The following is a 20539-nucleotide window of genomic DNA, read 5'->3' on the forward strand; positions in this document are numbered from 1 at the left end:
GGAGTAGGGAGTTTACAGGTGAGAGGTGGGTCAATCACCCATCCGAATGCCCCTGATTGGCACCTGTTGAGTGTGACATGTCTGAGGAGGATTCAATGCTGATGTTTAAGAAGGCTGGATACACATGTCCTAAGTTCAAGAAGGCCAAGGCTGGCGATGCAGACCTGGCGGTTTCCATCACATGGAAGATAGTTAAAAATCACAGCTGAGGATATGAGAAAACAGCCAGAAGTTAGGCATAAAAACAGGAGTTGCTGGGAAAGGAGTCTTTGGAGAACCCAACACTTAGAAGGAAGGCAGGAGAAGTGTCAGTAAAAAGACTAAAACAGAATGATGAGAAAGACTGAGATAAATGATGAGAAAACAGTGATGAGAAATGCAGAAGATAAGAAAGCCAAATAACATTCTGAGTCTGGAGAGTATCTAGACCAGGGACCAAGAACTGATGGATAATCTTCTGGAACTTCCAAATGTATCTGGCAGAGACAGCTTTCTCAGAGGATGTTCCAGCTTCAGAAGGCTCTAAAGATTCCTGCCATGTTCAGAGGCAAGTAAGATGCACTGTAGGGTCACTGACCCCAAGAGTTCTCTTGAAAAGCATACTTTTAGGGACTGGAAAGCTAATTTGTGATTATCCTGCCACATGGCAAATGGTGTATCATTTTGCACAAATGCCTAATTGGAGTGAGTAGGGGAAAGGCAGGGGTGGTAGAGATGAGGGCAGGGGTGCTGGAGGGAAAAGTGGAGTGTCAGAGTGGTGATTAAGGTCCTAACCACAGTTAAGAATGCTACAAGGAACCAGGTAGTTATTCGTCTTTGAGAAATCTCAGTTCTTAGTCAACAGCTCTGGAAATTCAAAGTACCACACTGCCTGAAGAATGCTCAGTGTCCCTACCTGTGAAGGCCTCCTGATTATTCCTGGGAGCATTTATCCCAGGCTCCCACCTGGGATGAAAGACACTGATGTCTTTCCAGATTCCCCATTAGCACCTCCAGATGGAGACAAGCTCATTCACCCCAGAGTGCCTGCATGAAACTGGGTCTTGCAACTCTGGATGCTCTTTCTTTTTGTTAAGAACAACAAGCTAACTCCTGAAGTGGAATACTTTGTTTCCATTAAACAGATTTTAAGATGCAAATTTGTAAATGTTGGTTAAAAAACATCACAATCCATGGTTTATGTATACAATGGAATATTACTCAGCCATTAGAAATGACAAATACCCACCATTTGCTTCGAAGTGGATGGAACTGGAGGGTATTATGCTGAGTGAAATAAGTCAATCAGAGAAGGACAAACATTATATGGTCTCATTCATTTGGGGAATATAAAAAATAGTGAAAGGGAATAAATAGGGAAAGGAGAAAAAATGAGTGGGAAATATCAGAAAGGGAGACAGAACATGAGAGACTCCTAACTCTGGGAAACGAACTAGGGGTGGTGGAAGGGGAGGTGGGCGGGGCTGGGGGTGACTGGGTAACGGGCACTGAGGTGGGCACTTGACGGGATGAGCACTGGGTATTACTCTATATGTTGGCAAATTGAACACCAATAAAAAATAAATTTATATAAAAAACAAAACATTACAATCCAAAGCCTGGAAACAATTCTCCATGAGTCTCTCATGTTTCTGGAGTCTTACAAACAGAAGTACTAAGAGTCTTGGTTCTGGGATATCTTTCTAAGGATGTGTGCATAGCCAATAGCCTTGGAAGACAGAGATGGTGTCTCCCCTCTGGAGCAAGGATTGGCTGGTTTATAGCTCTATGTGATAAAGATAATGTCTCCCCCTGGGACAAAGGGAAGACATGTTTCCTGTCCACTATAAAAGATTTGGGGTCCCTAAGCTCAAGGTTCCTCTCTGTGTGTGCAGCTATCATTTAAGGTTATCCACATCAACTCGTAGGAACTGAGGCTTGGAGAAATGGCACAAGCGCTGATACTCTGGCTACCACTATTGCTACAAGTAGTAAAGTCCATTGTCTCTGACCTTGAAGTTTCATGTTTTGTGCCTCCATCCACAAAATTGTGGCAGGATAACTTATTAACTTATAAGTTGGTAAAGTCTTAGACCCTTCAGAGTTTTTGATACCTAACTACTACTTATGAAGGGGTCACATCGGGATCCCTGGGTGGCGCAGCGGTTTGGCGCCTGCCTTTTGGCCTGCCTGGAGACCCAGGATCGAATCCCACGTCGGGCTCCCGGTGCATGGAGCCTGCTTCTCCCTCTGCCTGTGTCTCTGCCTCTCTCTCTCTCTCTCTCTGTGACTATCATAAATAAAATTTTAAAAAATTAAAAAAAAAGAAGGGATCACGTCGATCAAGTAATACCATTCTTTAACAACTTTTCCAAAGCCATTCTGTGCCTTGTCTTCACTTAAGCAAAATTAAGACTCATACTTGATCTACTTCAAAAGGATTCAAGACTATGTTTTAAAATGCATGAAAACATGCTGCAGGCAACTGTCATTTTCTATAGGAGGGAAAAAGGGAAAGTTTTGCTCCTTTCCATTTTTAGAGACAGAGAAAAAGGAAGGCAGGAAAACCCAATGTTTTGCAAAGTCTCTCAAAGCAGTTCCACAGCAGGTGTAGCAGGCAGTGTCTTGGCCTTGGGTAGAGCTTCTGAGAGATTTTGTCTAACTGACCAAATGTCAGCAAGTAGCAGCAGTCAGGTGAGTTGTGGGGAGGTGGGGCCGCCCCGAGTCACAGAACCACAAGGAATCTAGTTTCCTGCCAATTTGTGAAATACTGGACTGGAGGTGTCCAAAAGCTTTATGCAAGGGAACCAACATGCATTAGGCTGATGACTGATGATATTCCATCGCTACTGTGCCAACTGGAAACAGGACACCAGATGTTTCTGATTTCTGCCATGTGGATTGGGTAACTTAAGAGAGTGTCTACACCTGAAGGAGATCCAAAACATGTCACACAAGATGACAAAGGTGCTCAATGACTGGTAACAATGACAACAGCTGTGATGATGAATGCTGCCTACGTGAAAGTGATTATTCATTTAAGCCAACAGAGCATTTCAGGATATAACTATAGGTCTATATTTTGTTTCCAGGTGAGAGGATAAGGAAGCTAGAGGAAGAGTCCTATTTACCAGCACTTTAAAAGCTTGGATCTGTGAGAGAAAATATCAGTATAGAATGTCAATAATTTCTGTAAAAGCCTCCAGATGAATGCTGGTGAGTAGGCCATGGCCATATAGGGAATATTTTATATCTCTAAGGCCCAGCAGTAAGACATTTGGAAATTTCTGGAACCCAGGTACAGGAAGAAAAAAAACCACCATTGAACATATTTTTTTCCTGACATAAAATTAATATAGTGTGGTAAAATTTTCAAAAGCTCTCTAAAGTATTATTTCTGTGTGCAATGTGGAGAGAACTGAACTAAAAATAAGAAAAATAATCTATTATGTATGCTTTCAGGGCTCCATTAGTGGGTAAAAGCCACTTGCGAACTCTTGACAACAGCAGCTGCTTTCTAACTGCTAAGGCAATTTCTCTCCTCTTGGCCTTGGGAAGGACTCAGGTGTACCAGCCAAGGAGCAAGAAAGCCACACAGCTCTAGCCTCCAGAAAAGGCAGTTCCGCACAGGGCCACCCTGCAGGGACCAACATCAACACCTGGTTTTGAGATGGATGGCTTCTCCATTTTGTTCCCACGAAATAGGTTATGGAAATATGATACCCACTGGGATAACAGGTTACTTTGCTAAAATGATTTCACTTGTGGGCACACAGATTATTCCCTCAGTAACTTCCTTAAGAGTCATAGCAAAGAATTCTATCCTAAGATGAATACTGAAACTTTTTTTCTAATTAGTGAGAAAAATTTATTTCCAGAGACATCTGTGTTTCTTAAAATAAAAGGAAGTAAGCTTATTAGATAGTCTGATCTATACCACCAGGGTTCCATGAAAGTAAGAGATAATCAAAGCAATGGAGAGAGAGGCCCTTCGTGTTTACCTAAATTGGGGGCTGATCGTCTCCATTAATTGCAGCACAGTGCAAATGAGAACACGTGCGTGTGTGTGTTCCTCACTTGGGCCTGGTAGTTTCACACAGAGGAAAAATATTCAGACCATCACCACTAAGTCTAGGCAGTATTGGGACAAACATCTGCTGTGAGCCAGCCACAAGAGGGCCAGATGGAAAAATAATTCAAGCACACATTTACTTGATGGTGGGGGTAGTGGCATAAGTTATACAAAAGTTACAGCAGATTTAGCTGGGAAAGTTTTTGGCTGAAAGATCTCACTAGATGGCACATAATGCTATTGGTATTTTAACATTTACCTTTCTTTCTTTTCTTTCTTTCTTTCTTTCTTTCTTTCTTTCTTTCTTTCTTTCTTTCTTTCTTTCTTTCTTTCTTTCTTATTTATGATAGTCACACACAGAAAGAGAGAGAGAGAGAGGCAGAAACACAGGCAGAGAGAGAAGCAGGGTCCATGCACCGGGAGCCCAACGTGGGATTCAATCCCGGGTCTCCAGGATCACGCCCTGGGCCAAAGGCAGGCGCTAAACCGCTGCGCCACCCAGGGACCCCCCATTTACCCTTCTTTCTAAATGTATTCTGTAAGAGCAAAGGTAAAGAAGTTTTTAATGTTTTCCTATCTTCTGTCAGTAAAAATTCTCCAGAATCTTTAATTTTTAAAAAAAACCCATAAAATAGCCTTTAATCCTAAGATATATAGATTCGTAACAAATACCTGTTTTTCCTTTTCTTTGCAAACATCACTCTGAAATGCAGGCTGTGGTTCATACACATACTGGGGAAGGGGTAGAAGCAAAGGGATAGTGTGGCAGTCATGTGAACACCACCACAAATACTGGGGTGCCATGATGCCCTGATAAGTGGCTGGACTGAGCATTAAAAGATGGGTTCTATCCCCAGTATGGTGTCAACAAGATCTGCAAATGGTGCCCCTGCCCGTTTGAGTCTCAGTCAAATATGGATAATAGCATCTCCCCTGCTTACTCAGACGCCCGAGCAGGTGTTGAATAGTAGCATTTGGGAGGGAGGGGCAGAGCACTACAGAGATGTGAAGATTATCATCATATGATTCCATAAGCAGAGAGAATGAAGAAGTCAGTCAACCCCGGGCACGTTTGGACCACATAGTGCCAGGTGTTTGGAGTAGAACATCTGGATGTGTGAATAGATTTTTTTATTCTCCCAGATGTGGTAAATGTTAGGGACAAGCAAAACAGTTACTTTGAGCATTTAAAAACGGGACCTGGTTTAAAAAAAAAAAAAACAAAAACAGACTATTAATTGGATGTTAGCAGAATGTCTCAGAGAACGATCGCAAGCTAGGCTGAGGAAAACCCTGCTGCCATTCCACCTTTGTGTTTCTGCCATGAGGGCAAAGGTCTCCAAAGCAGCAGGAAGTCTCAGCACCTTTCTGATTCAATCCTCTCACAGCATTTCTTCTTATACGCTTATAATTGCCAACTGTATAATTCAGTGATGTATCAGGACACAGACATTAGGTTACTTTGCTGGTTCCGATTGATTTGGAGAATTACTTAACATACAACAGACCACTTTTCCAGATTCCACAAGAACCACTGCTCTGGTTTTATTTGAATAAAGCAAACATCATATGGTGCTATTTCCTTAATTTCTAATTATATCTCATTTCAAGCTTGGAATTCCTATTTCAGATGCATGTGGGGTGATTTCACTCAAACATTCTCTCACTTTCTAGGAGTTCCCTCTCCGGAGAGGAAAATGACACGGTCTTTCTGAAAGCATACTGAAATAACTTAATTTCCCTCCAGTGCTAAAGAAGATGTGGTTTATGTATACAATGGAATATTACTCAGCCATTAGAAATGACAAATACCCACCATTTGCTTCAACGTGGATGGAACTGGAGGGTATTATGCTGAGTGAAGTAAGTCAATCGGAGAAGGACAAACATTATATGTTCTCATTCATTTGGGGAATATACAAAATAGTGAAAGGGAATAAATAGGGAAAGGAGAAAAAATGAGTGGGAAATATCAGAAAGGGAGACAGAACATGAGAGACTCCTAACTCTGGGAAACGAACTAGGGGTGGTGGAAGGGGAGGTGGGCAGGGCGGTGGGGGTGACTGGGTGACAAGCACTGAGGTGGGCACTTGACGGGATGAGCACTGGGTGTTATTCTATTTGTTGGCAAATTGAACATGAATAAAAAATAAATTTATAAAAATAAAACTTAGATTCACAGTATTAATAAATTTATATCTTAAAATTAAAAAAAATTTCCCTCCAGTGAATACTGCATGTACCCCAAATAAGTATTTCCTGTGTTCTTATTGAAGTTTAAAATATCCTGCCTTTTTGGGCACCTGGGTGGCTCAGTCGGTTGAGTGTTTGCCTCTGGCTCAGGTCATGGTCCTGGGATCGAGTCCTGCTTAGAGCTCCCTGCTTGGCGGGGTGTCTGCTTCTCCCTCTTCCTCTGCCCCACCCCCTGCTCCTGCGCGCGCTCTCTCTCTCTCTCTCTCTCTCTCTCTCTCTCTCAAATAAACAAAATCTTTGAAAATATATATTCTGCCTTTTTAATTGGGTAGAACAGCCTCAAAAGTGACCATTGCTGGGCAAAGTACTTAAGGGCCTATCTTTCTGTGACAGACATCAAGAAGATTAAAAGTTCTGAGAACAAACAGTATTTACAGAGACCAACGATTCCCTTTAGGCTTAGGGCTGTTTAGACAACCCTTCTGTAAACTGGAGAGGGTACAACTCTTAGAGTGCAAAGCCCCAAGATTAAGTGCTGACCCACAACTTCGCAGGGGAATGTTTTTCCTATCGCCTCTGCAAATACCACAATTCAGAGCGGGGATACCAGGCAGGGTCTGGAAAGCACAGGGCAGTCAGGGAACAGTCTGTTTTCCTGACTCTTTGAGTCTCAGGATTTGAAGACCGACGTTACTCCTCTATGACCGGGCCATCTGCCTGGGACCATCTGCCATGGCTCGGGGACCGGCAGGCACTGGACGTGATGGAAGGCAGCGGTGAACCCAGCCCGCTCCTGCAGAATGAGCCCCAGGGCTTGGAGAGCCCGCAAAGAATTGGACAAGATTGCTCTGTCACGTCCAGTTCTGCTGAGGTCATGCAGTCCTGCCTTGTGGAACTGAAACTTTACGCCATATTTAGTCAGCTCTCGGAGAGTTAAAAGTTGGGCTTCTCTGCTGTCTTCAGCTGGCCAAGCCTCAGTCAGGCTGCAAGCCATAACACCCAGTCAAACTGAATAGTGCTAGCTGCAGGCTCAGCAGTGTAGACGGCAGTGCCCAAGACCCATCCTCTCTGTTAATGTGAGAGAAAACCGACTCGCCGTTCTCAGAGCAATCAGGGAAACAGCTGATGTTCTCAGGCTGCAGCATTCAGCACTGTTTTTCTCCAAATAAAGCTAAGATGACAGACAATTTCTCCAGGGAGAGCCTGTCTGTCTGCACACAAGCATCTACACCCACACCACACGCGCCAGTGATCGCTACTATCTTCTCTTTTTCCTGCTTCAGGGTTTAACTTCTATTTCCACTAGGTCCACATTTTTTTTTCTTGCTTGCTTTGATTCATTTTATTCTCCATCAGTTTAATTTAAAACAGACCCACAATTCCTGGGGTCAGGACAATTTAAAGCGGCCACCTTATTGGGCAGAGCCAATAAATAAATAATATCCAAATTATAGAGAACTAAGTTACTACTCTTTGATTTAGGAAGAAATGGCCAACTAAGCCTTAATTTCAATATGCACCCTTCTCAATGACTATGCATTGACAATCTTCATACATAATTCTGCTTTAACAGAAGTGGTTCTGAAGGCAGCTGGTTTATGTGTGAGCGCAGTTGCCTGGAGTTTACTCTTAGTTGCCACTTGGTACCAGTTTGCATGTAGTAATGGTCCCTACTGCCCAGAAGCCGAACAGGAATTACCCCATGGGTGTTCCCTCCACTCTCCCAGCACTCACCTTGGGGATGCTGAGGTGTTCCTGGAGAGGAGGAGGATCCCTCAAGAGCCTCTTGTGAGTCTAGAGAGGGAGGGCTGCGGTGCAGAGGGGTCGGGGAGGCAGGGGCCGCCGGGGAGGTCAGGTCCAAGGAGAGGTCACCTCTGCCCCGGCTCGCACTCCGGCTCCTCAGTTCTTTCTCGTGTGCCTCCGCTGCCAACTGCTCCAAGTATTTGTATCTGAAAGTTAAATTCCAAAGGGTTTCCGTAAAAAGAAAGAGGAGCCCGTGGCCGATGCTTGTTTATGGCTGAAACACCTGCAGAGTGAGCTGGTTTCCTGATGCACAGAGCACAGCACAGGGCTGGCTGGAGGGCCAGTCTGCCAAAAACAGCCAGCAAAGCCAAGATGCTAATGATTAAAAACCCCGCATCATTCATAACCAAACAAATTGGGAGAAATGGCAACATCACACAGTCTCCAGATACTGGATCACTGCTGCAGAATCCGATTTTGCTCTTTTAGGAAACATTTGTACAAATAAGCAAAACAGCAATAATGCCCATTACAAAGCCCCAGCAGTGACAGCTGAAAACCACACGCACTCAGAGCCTGCAGCTGTGAGATGGGAGGGTGCCTTGGTGTGGTGGAGAGAAACAATGCCCCCAAAATACCAAAAGGGGTTGTTGGACGAAGCCCTCCCTGGATTTCTGAACCTGCTTCAATGCTAACAGCAATGCGACTGGAATTCACTTTGTTCTCTCAGTGTCGACCATGGAAACTTTTTTATATTCTAAAATATTTCTGAGTAGGGCTCAGACATCCAATAGCTGGGACCTGACGTCACATATAGTTTATTCATCAAAGTCAGTTTAAAAGAACAAAGATACATCTGTTTTGCATTTCAGGCAGGCAGAACCCACTAACTGTTTATTAAGACCAGCTACCAATCATATTCCTCATAGTGCGCTTTATAGATCAGACCAAAATAACTTTGAAATATGTGCCTCTTCCAGATGTCTGCTAATTTTACCCACCATCATTTGTTCAGAAATAAATTTACGAATTCAGTTGTAGCAGGTTTCTGTCTTACCAACCACTAAACTTTGGAACAGGTTATTGAAGACCCTCGCTCACACCCGTCCAGATCCACTGCCTCAGTTCCTTCCCAGTGGGCAAGCCCCCCAACTCTAGCCCACCAAAGCCCTCCCCCAACACGGCACACAGCATTCCTGCGTCACCCGCATAAGAAAGGCAGAGCGCACACAGGAACCCTTTAGAAAGCATGCATTTCTTCATGCATCCGTAAGGTGGGTGTGGCTCCCCCACGTCCGTGGTCATCACCCCTTCTCCCTGCTGGTCCAAAGGCAATCTGCCCCGCAGCCCAGGCTTGCACGCGTGTCTCCCTCAGTGAGGCCTGCCTTGACCACCACAGCTGGAAGTGATCTTGGCCTTGCCTCTGAACTCATGTCGGATATGTAGTCCATTCAACTCAGATGGCATTTTACATTTACTGCCTGGCATATTTAGCCGTCTTTTCACATGTGTGTGTCTGTTCTCAACAAGCAGATAATAGGATTTCTGAGAACAGAAGATTGCCATCCTTTGTTCTTTCCCTTGGCGTCTTGCATTTGCCGGCCCAGGCGAAGCAGGCAAGGCATGCAACGACGAGCCTGAGAGGCAGCACCCTGCCTGCAGAGGTCTCCTTGCAGCAGTGGGCACCCAGGATGGTGAATACATGGATTACACTTTCGGGGGGAGTGAGCTTCCTCTCACGGGGAATCTCTGATAAAAGACATGTGATGGGGTCTACATACACAAAGGTCTGGGGCATGGTTTGGAGGAGCAGCTGCCTCACAGCTACAGGGTGAAGGAACAGAAAGCTCTAGAAACTCTGGACTGTCCTTGCCAACAATGTCACCTCTCAAAAGGTTGGAGAGCTATTTCTGAGCTTCACTTGGACCAGCAAGGAAAATCACCTGGCTATGGAATCTTGGAGGAAAGTGACCTTGAGGGGAAGAGTCAGAAGCCCAACAGAAGGCATGTTCTAAATGAGGTGATGGCACATTCAAGGCCAGGAAAGCTGCGAGCCTAGGAGGGGTTTGGAAGGCATCCACACGCTGAGTCCAAGCCTTCTGGAACAGGAGAAAGGGGCAGCCAAGGAATGAAATGCAGACAAGGAGACCGATGTAGGTCCAAGGCTTCAAGCCAGGAGGACAACCCATTTATGACCTTCATTTCAGGCGGCCCAGCACTGGACCTGGTCTCTCCATACCCCTACCTGCGGGCAGCCAGACTAGCAGGTATGTGTGGGCAGCCAAAGGGTTCAACCCACTTTGCAAGGGATGCTCATCCAGATTCTGGATAGATATGAGTCAAAGGTTTCCTGTACACACTCTGTCTCATAGACGCCATCCTCGAGGACCCAGAGGACATGGGAAGAGTCAAGGATTTAATATGAATTCTGAGATTTATCTGGTAGACAAATATGACAAGGAGGGGGTCTGGGGACTCTTTAGCTGGGTATAAAGTTTCAGTTTTACAAGATGAAATGAGTTCTGGAGATGGATCACACAGCAATAGGACCATACCTAACACTCCTGAATTGTACACTTACAATGGTTAAAATGGTAAATCTGGTATAATGTGTATTTTGCCACAATTAAAGACTATTTTTTAGAGAGAGAGCATGCATGCACATTTGCATGTGAGTGGGGACAGTGGGCAGAAAGAGAGGGAGGGGGAATCTTAAGCAGGCTCCAAACACTTTGTGGAGCCTCACGACCCTGAGATCATGACATGAACCAAAACCAAGAGTCGAACACTTAACAGACTGAGCCACCCAGGTGGCCCTACAATTAAAGACATTTTAAAATGGCATAGACAAGGGGGCACCAAGGTCAAGAGTCACTAAATCTTTGTGAAAAAGCAGTGCCAGTGTTCATCTGCAATGGGCCAGAGTGGTGAGGGGAACCAGCATGCTTGGGAAGCACTAAGCCATCTGGCATTTAGAGCTGTACAGCTTAGCAACCCCTCCTGACCCATGGCAACCTCTGGCAGTCCCTGTGGAGGAAGCCCACCCCATGTCACAACCTTCCCTTACAGACACACCCTGAGTCACTTAGAGGCCGAGTAGTACTTGATCCCAGGAGCCCAGCAGCCCATGAGATGACGGTCATATGTCCCTGTGGCTTTGCGACACAGCTCCCCAACTGATAGACTCTCCTGAAATTTTCTGTGTACAAGGTGCTGGGTTTTCTATCCACAGACCACAGCCTTAAGAAAAGACTTTTCACCTTTCCCACTTTCATCTAAACATTTCCATTTATCCTACTTCTGTCCATATTTTTGTTTATTCATTCATCTTTTCATTATTTATTGAAAATTTGTCAAGTGCCTGTCATGTGCTAAGAGCTGCTGTAGGTACTAGAAATTTAATAATAAACAAGAAAGTCCCCATCCTCGTGGAGCTCACAGTTCAATGGGAGAGATAGGCAAACAAACCTTAGGAATGAATTCACACATCCGCTAAGGTCATGGGCTGCAGGGGCTAGTATGGCAGTCCGGGACATACATAGGGCCCTATGGAAACTGTTGACTTTAGACTAACCTAAACCTACTTACAGATGGCTTTTCCTGCCACTCTCCTACTTGGGAACTCTCCCTTACATTAAACTGAAATCTGGCTCCTTCTAAGTTCTATTCTGTCTTCAGACCTGTTAAGCAATGCTCAGAATCCTCTCTTACTGCTTCACTGATCACTTTCATGCCTAATTTCCCAAATCCTAGCCCAGTCCTGACCTTTCCTCTTGCACTCTGTTCCCATAACCCCTGCTTCCCATAGGCATTTCCTATGCCATTCCCTTCAGACTAATCTCTGCCCTGACCCTACCCCAACATATGCTCAGCCTGGATCTCATTCCTTCTTATTCCTTTAAAAAGATTATTTGTGAATGTTACTTCATCATGATCAGATAGAGCCTTTCTTCTAATATTAAAAAAAATTAGAAGTATCACCTCAATAGAATCTTATTCTGGGTCTGCACCATTGTCAATAGAATAGTTTGCCGGAGATTACAGAATGAGATAATATGAAATAAATCAACATAAAACCAAATGTGCCTGGATGACCATTACACCTCAAAATAGCAAAACCACATTCATCTTGTTGCACTAGATGATACAAACCTTAAAAAACTCTCTATGACTCCGGTCATTTTTCTCTGAGTCATTGCATTTAGAGTAAGAGACATGGGACCCAACAAACATACCTGGCTCTACCAAGAGTTCCTAGGGGTGCCTGAGTAGTGCAGTTGGTTAAGTATCTGTTGGTTTTTGGCTTCAGTAGTGATCTCAGGGTCATGAGATCGAGCCCCTGTGGGGCTTCATGCTCAGTGGGGAGTCTGGTTAAGTCTCTCTCTCCCTCACTCTCTGCCCTTTCCACTGCTTTCTGTCTCTCTCTTTAAACAAACAAACAAACAAACAAACAATTTTGTTTTCTTTTTTACATTTCTGGATGGAGTCCTCTTCCTTATTTCTAAACATCTTTCCACCTCTGATCTCCATTTTCTCCATCCATTTCTGAATCCCATTATATTTGGAAATCTTATCTTTTCCTGGTCAACTAGAAATCCCCAACAACTTTCCAAACAGGAACAAAAGTTTATATTTCTCTCTCCTTTCTTCACCAGGTAATTTAAGAAGCCAACTAACCAAGAAAAGTGGTTGGTCCAAACCAAAGGGAAATTCTTGGCTGCTTCCACAGTGTTCCATGTAAGCAGAGATGGGGCCCACATGAGGCCATGGAGAGCCCACCCCTGCACCAGTGAAGAAGGCCCCAGCAGATGGATGGCAAGGGGCAAGGACTGATGTCAGAACAAGAAGCGCCAGGAAATGAGTGGCAAACACCCCTATGTATAGGTTTTCCACCACATTAGTGATGCTGTGCTTTGATATCCAGAAAGAGGTAGCCTTCAGTGGTTTGGGAACATTTTTAAATCAGTCTGAAACCAGTAGAGACTTTGGTATCTCCCCAGAAACTTTTAAGCCTTGCTTATGCAGACATAACTTGACAGTCAAGTTGTCAAAAGCTTAAAAAAAAAAAAGGCAGAATCTGGAGGGAAAGTTAAAAATGAAAATAAAATTTGGTTTCTTAAGCCTGGGCATAAAGTCGGAAGCATTTTCAGTAAAAGTCTATGTCCTCCAATGTCAAAAATGGGTATGAATTAGAAAAAAAAAGTTTCTTGTTTCTTTCACTCTAAATTTGCTGGCCACAACTGGTTATTATGATGTCAATAATCTAATAAAACACTGGAATTAAAGCAATGCCATATTTTTGTTTATAAGGCTGACCTAAGCATCTATTTTTTTAATTGAACACAGGCATACTCCATTCTTCTCTCCCCTCAGACTGTCTTGAACTACTTAGCTGAAGGTGTCTAGAAAAGTCAGCAAAGTTCCACTTATTGGCATAGTTCATAAATGGTGAGGTTCTCAACGGGCTCTAGTGTGAAATCAGCCTTTCCATTGCTCCGTGTACTACCGCCATCTGGTGGTAGAGGGAATAACTCCAGGGTCAAAACAGGCCGGTTTACTTCCAAAACCAGTTTCTTTTGCTTAGTTTATCAGACATAGAATACATTCACTTTGTATATTTTAGTGGGATTCAAAGCATGGTGCCATTGAAAAAACAAAATAGTTTACAGCTTAATATTTTATATAAAGCTGTTGGTTCATTTGCTCATTTATTCCATATAACCTTCTTAAGTGCCTACCATGTGCTAAGCACTATGAAGGGCATTGGAACAAGGAAAACGTGACATGGTTCCTGCCATCCTGGAACTGAGAATAGTTAGTAGGGAGACAGGTAAGTAATCAGCTTTATCCTGCAAGAGTCTCAGGAATGTTTGCTGCCTCAGTCAGTGCCTGGCATGGTGTGTACATTCAAATATTTGTTAAAGGGAGGCACCTGGGTGGCTCAGTGGTTGAGCATCTATCTTTGGCTCAGGTGGTGATCCCAGGGTCCTGGGATCAAGTCCCGCATCAGGCTTCCCGCAGGGAGCCTGCTTCTCCCTCTGCCTGTATCTCTGCCCCTCTCTATGTGTCTCTCATGAATAAATAAATAAAATCTTAAAAAACAAAACGAAAACATTTGTTAAAGGAATACTGAACGAGTGATCTGGAAGCACACAAGAGGGATATCTACCCTAGGCTCAGTAGTGGTAGTTCAGGATATCACCATATGTCAATACGCTAAACTAATGTGCTCATTTGGAGAGGAGTCGCAGGAACAGGCATTTGTCTCACACCATGATGGCATTAAATAGTAAATCTAAATTTTCATGGAAATTTTAGATAACTAGGACACTCTATTATACAAAATACCAGTTACCCAAAGTCTTAGGCGTCTTTAGTGAAGCTATTTATTTTAATTAGCACAGTTTCCTCAGCATGCTTGGTTAAGGATGCAAAGTCAAGTGCCATTTGGTTTCAATGGGAAAGAAGAAATATACACACCTTTCTTCTCTTGCTTGCCTTTGCTCTTCTCTTTTGTCTAAATACTCTCGGCTAATGGAAATATGCAGAAGAAACAAAATAGGGAAGGAAAATAACAGAATTAGATGCTCATGAAATTGCCAAGAAATTATTAACAGTGTATCACGAAAAACTCTATTGCCTCAGAAATGGAAAATAATTGTGTTCGATTTTTTTAAAAAACAACAAATATCAAGGTACTACACTTTAAAAGTACTAAATATAACGGATTTCCTATAAAAGCACCAGGATGAGAACATGGGAGATTCTACTAAGTACAGAAAGAAGAGTTTAGGTATATGAGGGGAGAGGGGAAAAGAAAAAAAGCTTTTTAAAATATGAAACAGTACATACGTGACATATGGCAACTACAAGCAAGCAAGAGCTTTCAGAGACGAGTAACATCCAATCAAGGTCTGGTAGGCTCCACGACTTTCATCTCAAGAATTACATCTGGGTGAGTCCAGGCATCATGGCCATTTCATGTTGCACTCTATAGTTTGGACATTCATCCCATAGTGCAGGATTCTTTCTCTGCACCCCCTCACATTCCCAGTTTCTAGGCAGGGATCATGGGAAGCTCTCGCTCTGTGCATCCTCTTGTCTGCACTCATGAGTTGCCAAACTTTGTCCAACTCTAATGTTTGTTGTTCTGCTCCTGCTGGTGAGATTCCAGCTTGAATCTAAGTTTAAGACTTAAGATCAGCCACTTCTCAGTGGACCACTTATTTTCCTGAAAAACTATGACTTCATGTTTTCTAAATTGGACTTCACAATGTAGTTGAAGAATGCTACCCCTCCAAGCACTGGCAACAGGATAGAAAGGGGCAGTAAGTTAGAGCAACTAAAGCAGATTAGGAGAGGAAGAAAATGCAACAAAGACCCAGATTTGTTACCATTTATAAGCACCTGTCCTCATCATTTTCCACACTAGAAATAATATGTCCCATAACCCAGGAAGCTTAAGACCACATTCAACAACAATAACAATAGACAAGGATGTTTTACAGGAAAAAAAGCACAAGAAGCCTGGATAACTTAAATCAGTAAAATGCCTGAAGAAAGGTCAGGCATTTGGGTAATCCCAGGGACTACTTGATAAAGCTTTTCCTATTTCCTTTTTGAATTTCTTTTCATTTACACCCTAAGACTTTTAGGAAGGAATTATAGTCTTCATAATTAATAGTTATATGTGGTCTGTCCTAATGATCAGCAGTCCTTCTTGGACAGGGTCTTGCCAGGATCTCTTGGTGTCTTAAATGAGAAGTGAGACCCACTTGGACCAAGAGCAAATATTGATAGTTACAAGCACAGTCTCTGCCTACATACATACATACAGTTTAATATATAGTACAGTGCATTCTTGTCCTGTTCTTCTGGAACTCTAAATACATGAATGCAAGGCACTCTGTTATTTTCCTATAGGTCCCTGAGAGACTGTACATTTTCCCCAATGTTTTGCTTCATTTTTTGGATTGGATAATATTTCTATTGTTCTATCTTCCAATCTACTGACTCTTTCTTCTTTCATCTCCATTCTGCTACTGAACCCATCCAATGAATTTTTATTTTGATTACTGTATTTTTCAGTTCTATATGTATTTCCTTTTGATTCTTCTTTATAGCTTTTATTTGCAGAGCCTTATCTTTTCATTAGCTTCAAAAGTATTTGCCTTTACTTTTTAGAACACGTTTATAGTAGCTGCTTTACAGTCTTTGTCTGATAATGACATCTATGTCCTTTTACAGTTAGCATATTTTGATTCTCTTATTCCTTTAAGATTCTCCTGGATTTTTTGTTTGTGATAAGTTACTCTGGATTGCATTCAGAACATTTTAAATATTTTGAAAGGAGACTCTGGGTCTTGCTTGAATTCTACGAAGAATCTTATTTTCCTTTAGCAGGCCATCAACAAGGTTAGGTTCAGCCTGCAAGTTCTGACTGCCTCTGACATTGGCTAAAATATTAACTCAGTTTTCAAATATTTTTTAATGATTTGTTAAAATGATTTTGTTAAAAATGATTTTTTTAACATCATTTTGTTAAAAATGATTTTTTAACAAATCAAACCCTTGTGTGCACCCACCCAGTGGCCAGTCTGGTCCACTCTGTATTTAGTTCTCAAAGTCTGTACTATATTCTTTAGGTTTTAAGCCACATGTGCACAAACTGGAAACGAGCTCAGGAGTGCTCACTTGATCTCTCTACTCTTTGTGACTTTCCTATAATCTTCTGGCTTCCTTGGGTCTCCTTTCCTGTTCCTCTAGCCAGAAAGCTTGGGCTTTATTTTCTATGCTCTGCTATACTTTCAGTAAATCCATCTGCACCCATCTGCAGTGTGTTCTGGAAAAACATTACTGCACCTGTAAACCCTCATTGACAATGTTTTATACTCTTGTGGGTTTAAGTGGGAGTAACTGAAGGAAATATTGTTTGCCAAAGAAATTGAACTGAGGAAACAGGAAGTGAAGATGGGGTGAGAAATGAAAACAAGAAATAACATAGAAGGTCTCACAGCGATGACTGGAAAGATGACAAGGGGAGAGATTAGGAGGAGGAGAGGAAGCAGGGGAAGGAAGAGTAGAAGGAATGAAATGTGTAAGGAAAGACACAGCAGGTGTCCAAAGAGCACTGCACAGCATGAAGCTCAGGAGAGAGAAGCAGAAGGAAGTTGACCAGGGGGTTGGGGAGAACAGGTGCACAAGCTGGAGCTGGAGGAGAAATGGAGCGGCACTGGATGCAGCGGGGGCAGACAGCCTGAGACAGGAACACAGCCTTGGAGCTGGAGGGAGACCAAAGAGATCAGTGGGTTGGGAGTCATCGGCAGAACGGCTTTCTCCTCCAGACGAGGAGAGAGGATTGTTCAAAAAAATATATTGAAGATTGATACAGGGAGCAAAGAAGCAAACCAGAAAGTGGGAAAAGCATTTTCTTTTGGCATCCAATAGGATATGAATAAAACATGAGTAGCTTTAGGGGGAAATGACAAATTAAGTTAGGACAATTAGGCTGTCTTCAGGAAAGCCTGGATAAGACCATTTTAGATAATGGAGAACCCAAAAATACACAAATTCCTAATTGTATTTGGCTGGCTTTCTGTGCTTCCTGCCATATGGTTAGAGGGAAAAGGCCATAACAAGCCAGAGCTAGCCCATTTCAGGAATGTCTTACCGTTCCTTAAAAACAGAGACAGAATCTAAAGCAAACATATTACTACCAAACCCTTAAGACCAGAAGTAATCATATAGAGCAGGAAAGTATGTGCTTTAATTTTCAATTTGTTATTTACAAAATCTTGAAATTCCTCTTACTTGAATTTATTCCTTTCTTCCCGTTCTATTCTCTGCAACCTTTCTTCTCTCTCCTGCCGCCGCCGCTCTCTCTCTGCTGCCAATGACTCTTGGTGCTGCCTAAAGGATGATGTGAGAAGACCACTCAGTGATGACCTAAAGATACAGAGTTAATGTTTTAGTGGCTTTGCCTGTACCCAAGTACCCAAGTAGGAAGCAGCCATACTTCAGTTAGAATTGAGGGTCTGGTTCACTGGTACCTAGGTATTGCTGGGTGAAAATTACTGAGTTTCCCAGGGTCTTCACCTGTAAATGGAAGTTAGTAACTCCACATGCCAGAAGGACAGGAGGATGGTAATTTGTATAAAATACTAAGCACCATGCTTGGCATATAAGCAGTCTTCAATGATGTGTGCTGTTATTACCAAAAAGAATTCCAGTAATAAGCATAACATAGAAATTCATCCTCTCTCTCTCTCCCTTTCCCTTTCTCTTCATGGAGATACACATTTTAAAACTTTTCTATGGAAAGACGTTATAGAATCAACATTTAATCTAAAATTGGTTTCTTACTCAGCCATCAACAAAACAGAAATCTTACCATTTGCAACAATGTGGCTAGAACTAGAGAGTATTATATACTAAGTGAAATAAGTCAGAGAAAGACAATTATCATATGATCTTACTCATATGTGGAATTTAAGAAACAAAACAGAAGGTCATAGAGGAAGGGAGGGAAAAATAAGACAAAATCAGATAGGGAGACAAATCATAAAAGACTCTTAAGTATAGGAAACAAACTGAGGGTTGTTGTAGGGAAGGAGTGTGAGGCATTAAGGAGGGTATGTGATGTGATGAGCACTGGGTGTTATACGCAACCGATGAATCACTGAACCTACCTCTGAAACTATTAATACACTATATGTTAATTAACTAAATTAAAATAAATCTTTTTAAGGAAAAAACCTCTTCTATATTACATAAGCTAAAAATATTTTAACGTACACCAGATTCTCAATATACCTCCTCAAAATAATGTATCATCTTGAAACGGGTTGGGATAACAGATGAAGAAAAAAAGATGCAGCAATATTCTGAAATCTGATTGTAATTAAGGAAATTTCATTCTGTGTCAGGAAGCATCCAAGAACATGAATCTTGGTGATACCACACAATTTGGACTGTCCACTGAAGATGGCATTATGGGGATAGCCAGCTGTGAGAGGCCTCAGTGAGGGATCACAGGGGTGGGTATCACTGGAAATGTTAAGTCAGGGGAATGGGTGGGAAAAGGGAAATTTTCATAAGCATGTAAAAAATAGGAAGGGAGTTTATTGGGAAAAGGAGTCTGTTGGACCTCTGGGCCATAACAAAACAAATCTGTATGGACAATGAGGCCTTAATTTATTGAAAAAAATTCCAAAACTAAGATACAACTATTTCTGAAATATTGGTTGGGTAAAATACTACTTGAAGTCAGTGAAAATATGCCTGCCTAGTGGAGAACACAAGATTCCTTAGTGCAGGAGAAAGATGTGACTCTTGTATCACTCACATTCTGCCCTAAGTCCCACAGCCATTCTCTGCTACTTGCCTCTGGCTCTCATTCAGAGGTGATAGAAGTAGAGGGAAGAAAGTACCATTCCTGAAAGCCACAGGAAGGGAGTAACCAAATCCTATGCTCCAGGCTCACGAGGGAGCTACATCAGCCCTAGACACTCAGGCATGTATAGAATTTGATTTCTCCTTCACATAAATGAAGTCCAGACTATCTTGCTTAAGTTGCTGTTATTTGTTTAGTTTTTTGCTATATGAAGCTCAACCTTAACCACAGAATGGACTGGTTTACTATACCTCTCACAGTGATTGACAGAAATTGTTATGGACATAACATTTTTTTCAACCTGATTTTTATATCAGAAGCCAAAAGGGCACTCAAACAGGAAAACCTTGATACATTTACACGTATTAACATTTAAATTTCTCATGCATTTAAAAGTATTTAAATTAAGAATAAAGAAAAGCCATCACCTAGGCGGAGCTACTTGTAACACATATACCACAAAGTATTAGTATACATATAACAAAAAGAACCAACTCTACATCAGAAAAAAAAAAACCCACTCAGTGGAAAAATGAGCAAAAGATAATGGACATTTTGCTGAAGAATAAAATTAAACGGCCAATAAAAATACAAATGATGCTCATCTTCACTAGAAATGAGGGGAAAAGAATGTAAGTTAAACCCATAGTGATTGGCGCAGCGGTTTAGCACCTGCCTTTGGCCCAGGGCGCGATCCTGGAGACCCGGGATCGAGTCCCACGTCGGGCTCCCGGTGCATGGAGCCTGCTTCTCCCTCTGCCTGTGTCTCTGCCTCTCTCTCTCTCTCTCTGTGTGTGTGACTATCATAAATAAATTTAAAAAAAAATAAAAAAAAAACCCATAGTGATATATTGTTTCAGATATCTCACATTGCAGATCGACAAAAACTAATGCCTGATGACCTGAAGCATTGGCACAGAACAGGACAAGAATTCTCTTATATTGCTTCTGGGAATCTAAGTTGATATAATCATTTTGGAGAAGCACTTAATGCATTTGAAGATGTGCATATCCTACAACCCAGCAATTCCACTTTTAGATTTATACTAGAGAGCAACTTTTGCATGCTAAAGATGGCCAATACACACAAGACTATGTGTTGCATTATTTTGTAGTGTTAATGGTTAATGATTAGAAATATCTATGCAGAAACACAAAAA

General features: G+C 42.3%; 1 protein-coding gene across 15 annotated transcripts in view; it reads right to left on the reverse strand.

Annotated features, from left to right (window-relative positions):
• Window positions 1-20539, reverse strand: part of FHOD3 (formin homology 2 domain containing 3) — a 463903-nt gene that overhangs the window by 76833 nt on the left and 366531 nt on the right. For 11 of the 15 annotated variants that reach the window (XM_055324587.1, XM_055324584.1, XM_055324583.1 and 8 more), the window contains 3 exons: window positions 17798-17932; window positions 14468-14518; window positions 7979-8193 (listed from right to left, as the gene is read on the reverse strand). In XM_055324587.1, coding sequence (XP_055180562.1) covers window positions 7979-8193; window positions 14468-14518; window positions 17798-17932 — 401 coding nt within the window. The remainder of the gene's footprint in view (window positions 1-7978; window positions 8194-14467; window positions 14519-17797; window positions 17933-20539) is intronic. The other 4 variants (XM_055324588.1, XM_055324579.1, XM_055324589.1 and 1 more) reach the window with 2 other exon arrangements.

The sequence above is a fragment of the Nyctereutes procyonoides genome, unplaced genomic scaffold, assembly GCF_905146905.1.
Source record: "Nyctereutes procyonoides isolate TBG_1078 unplaced genomic scaffold, NYPRO_anot_genome, whole genome shotgun sequence".
NCBI classification, from domain to species: domain Eukaryota; kingdom Metazoa; phylum Chordata; class Mammalia; order Carnivora; family Canidae; genus Nyctereutes; species Nyctereutes procyonoides.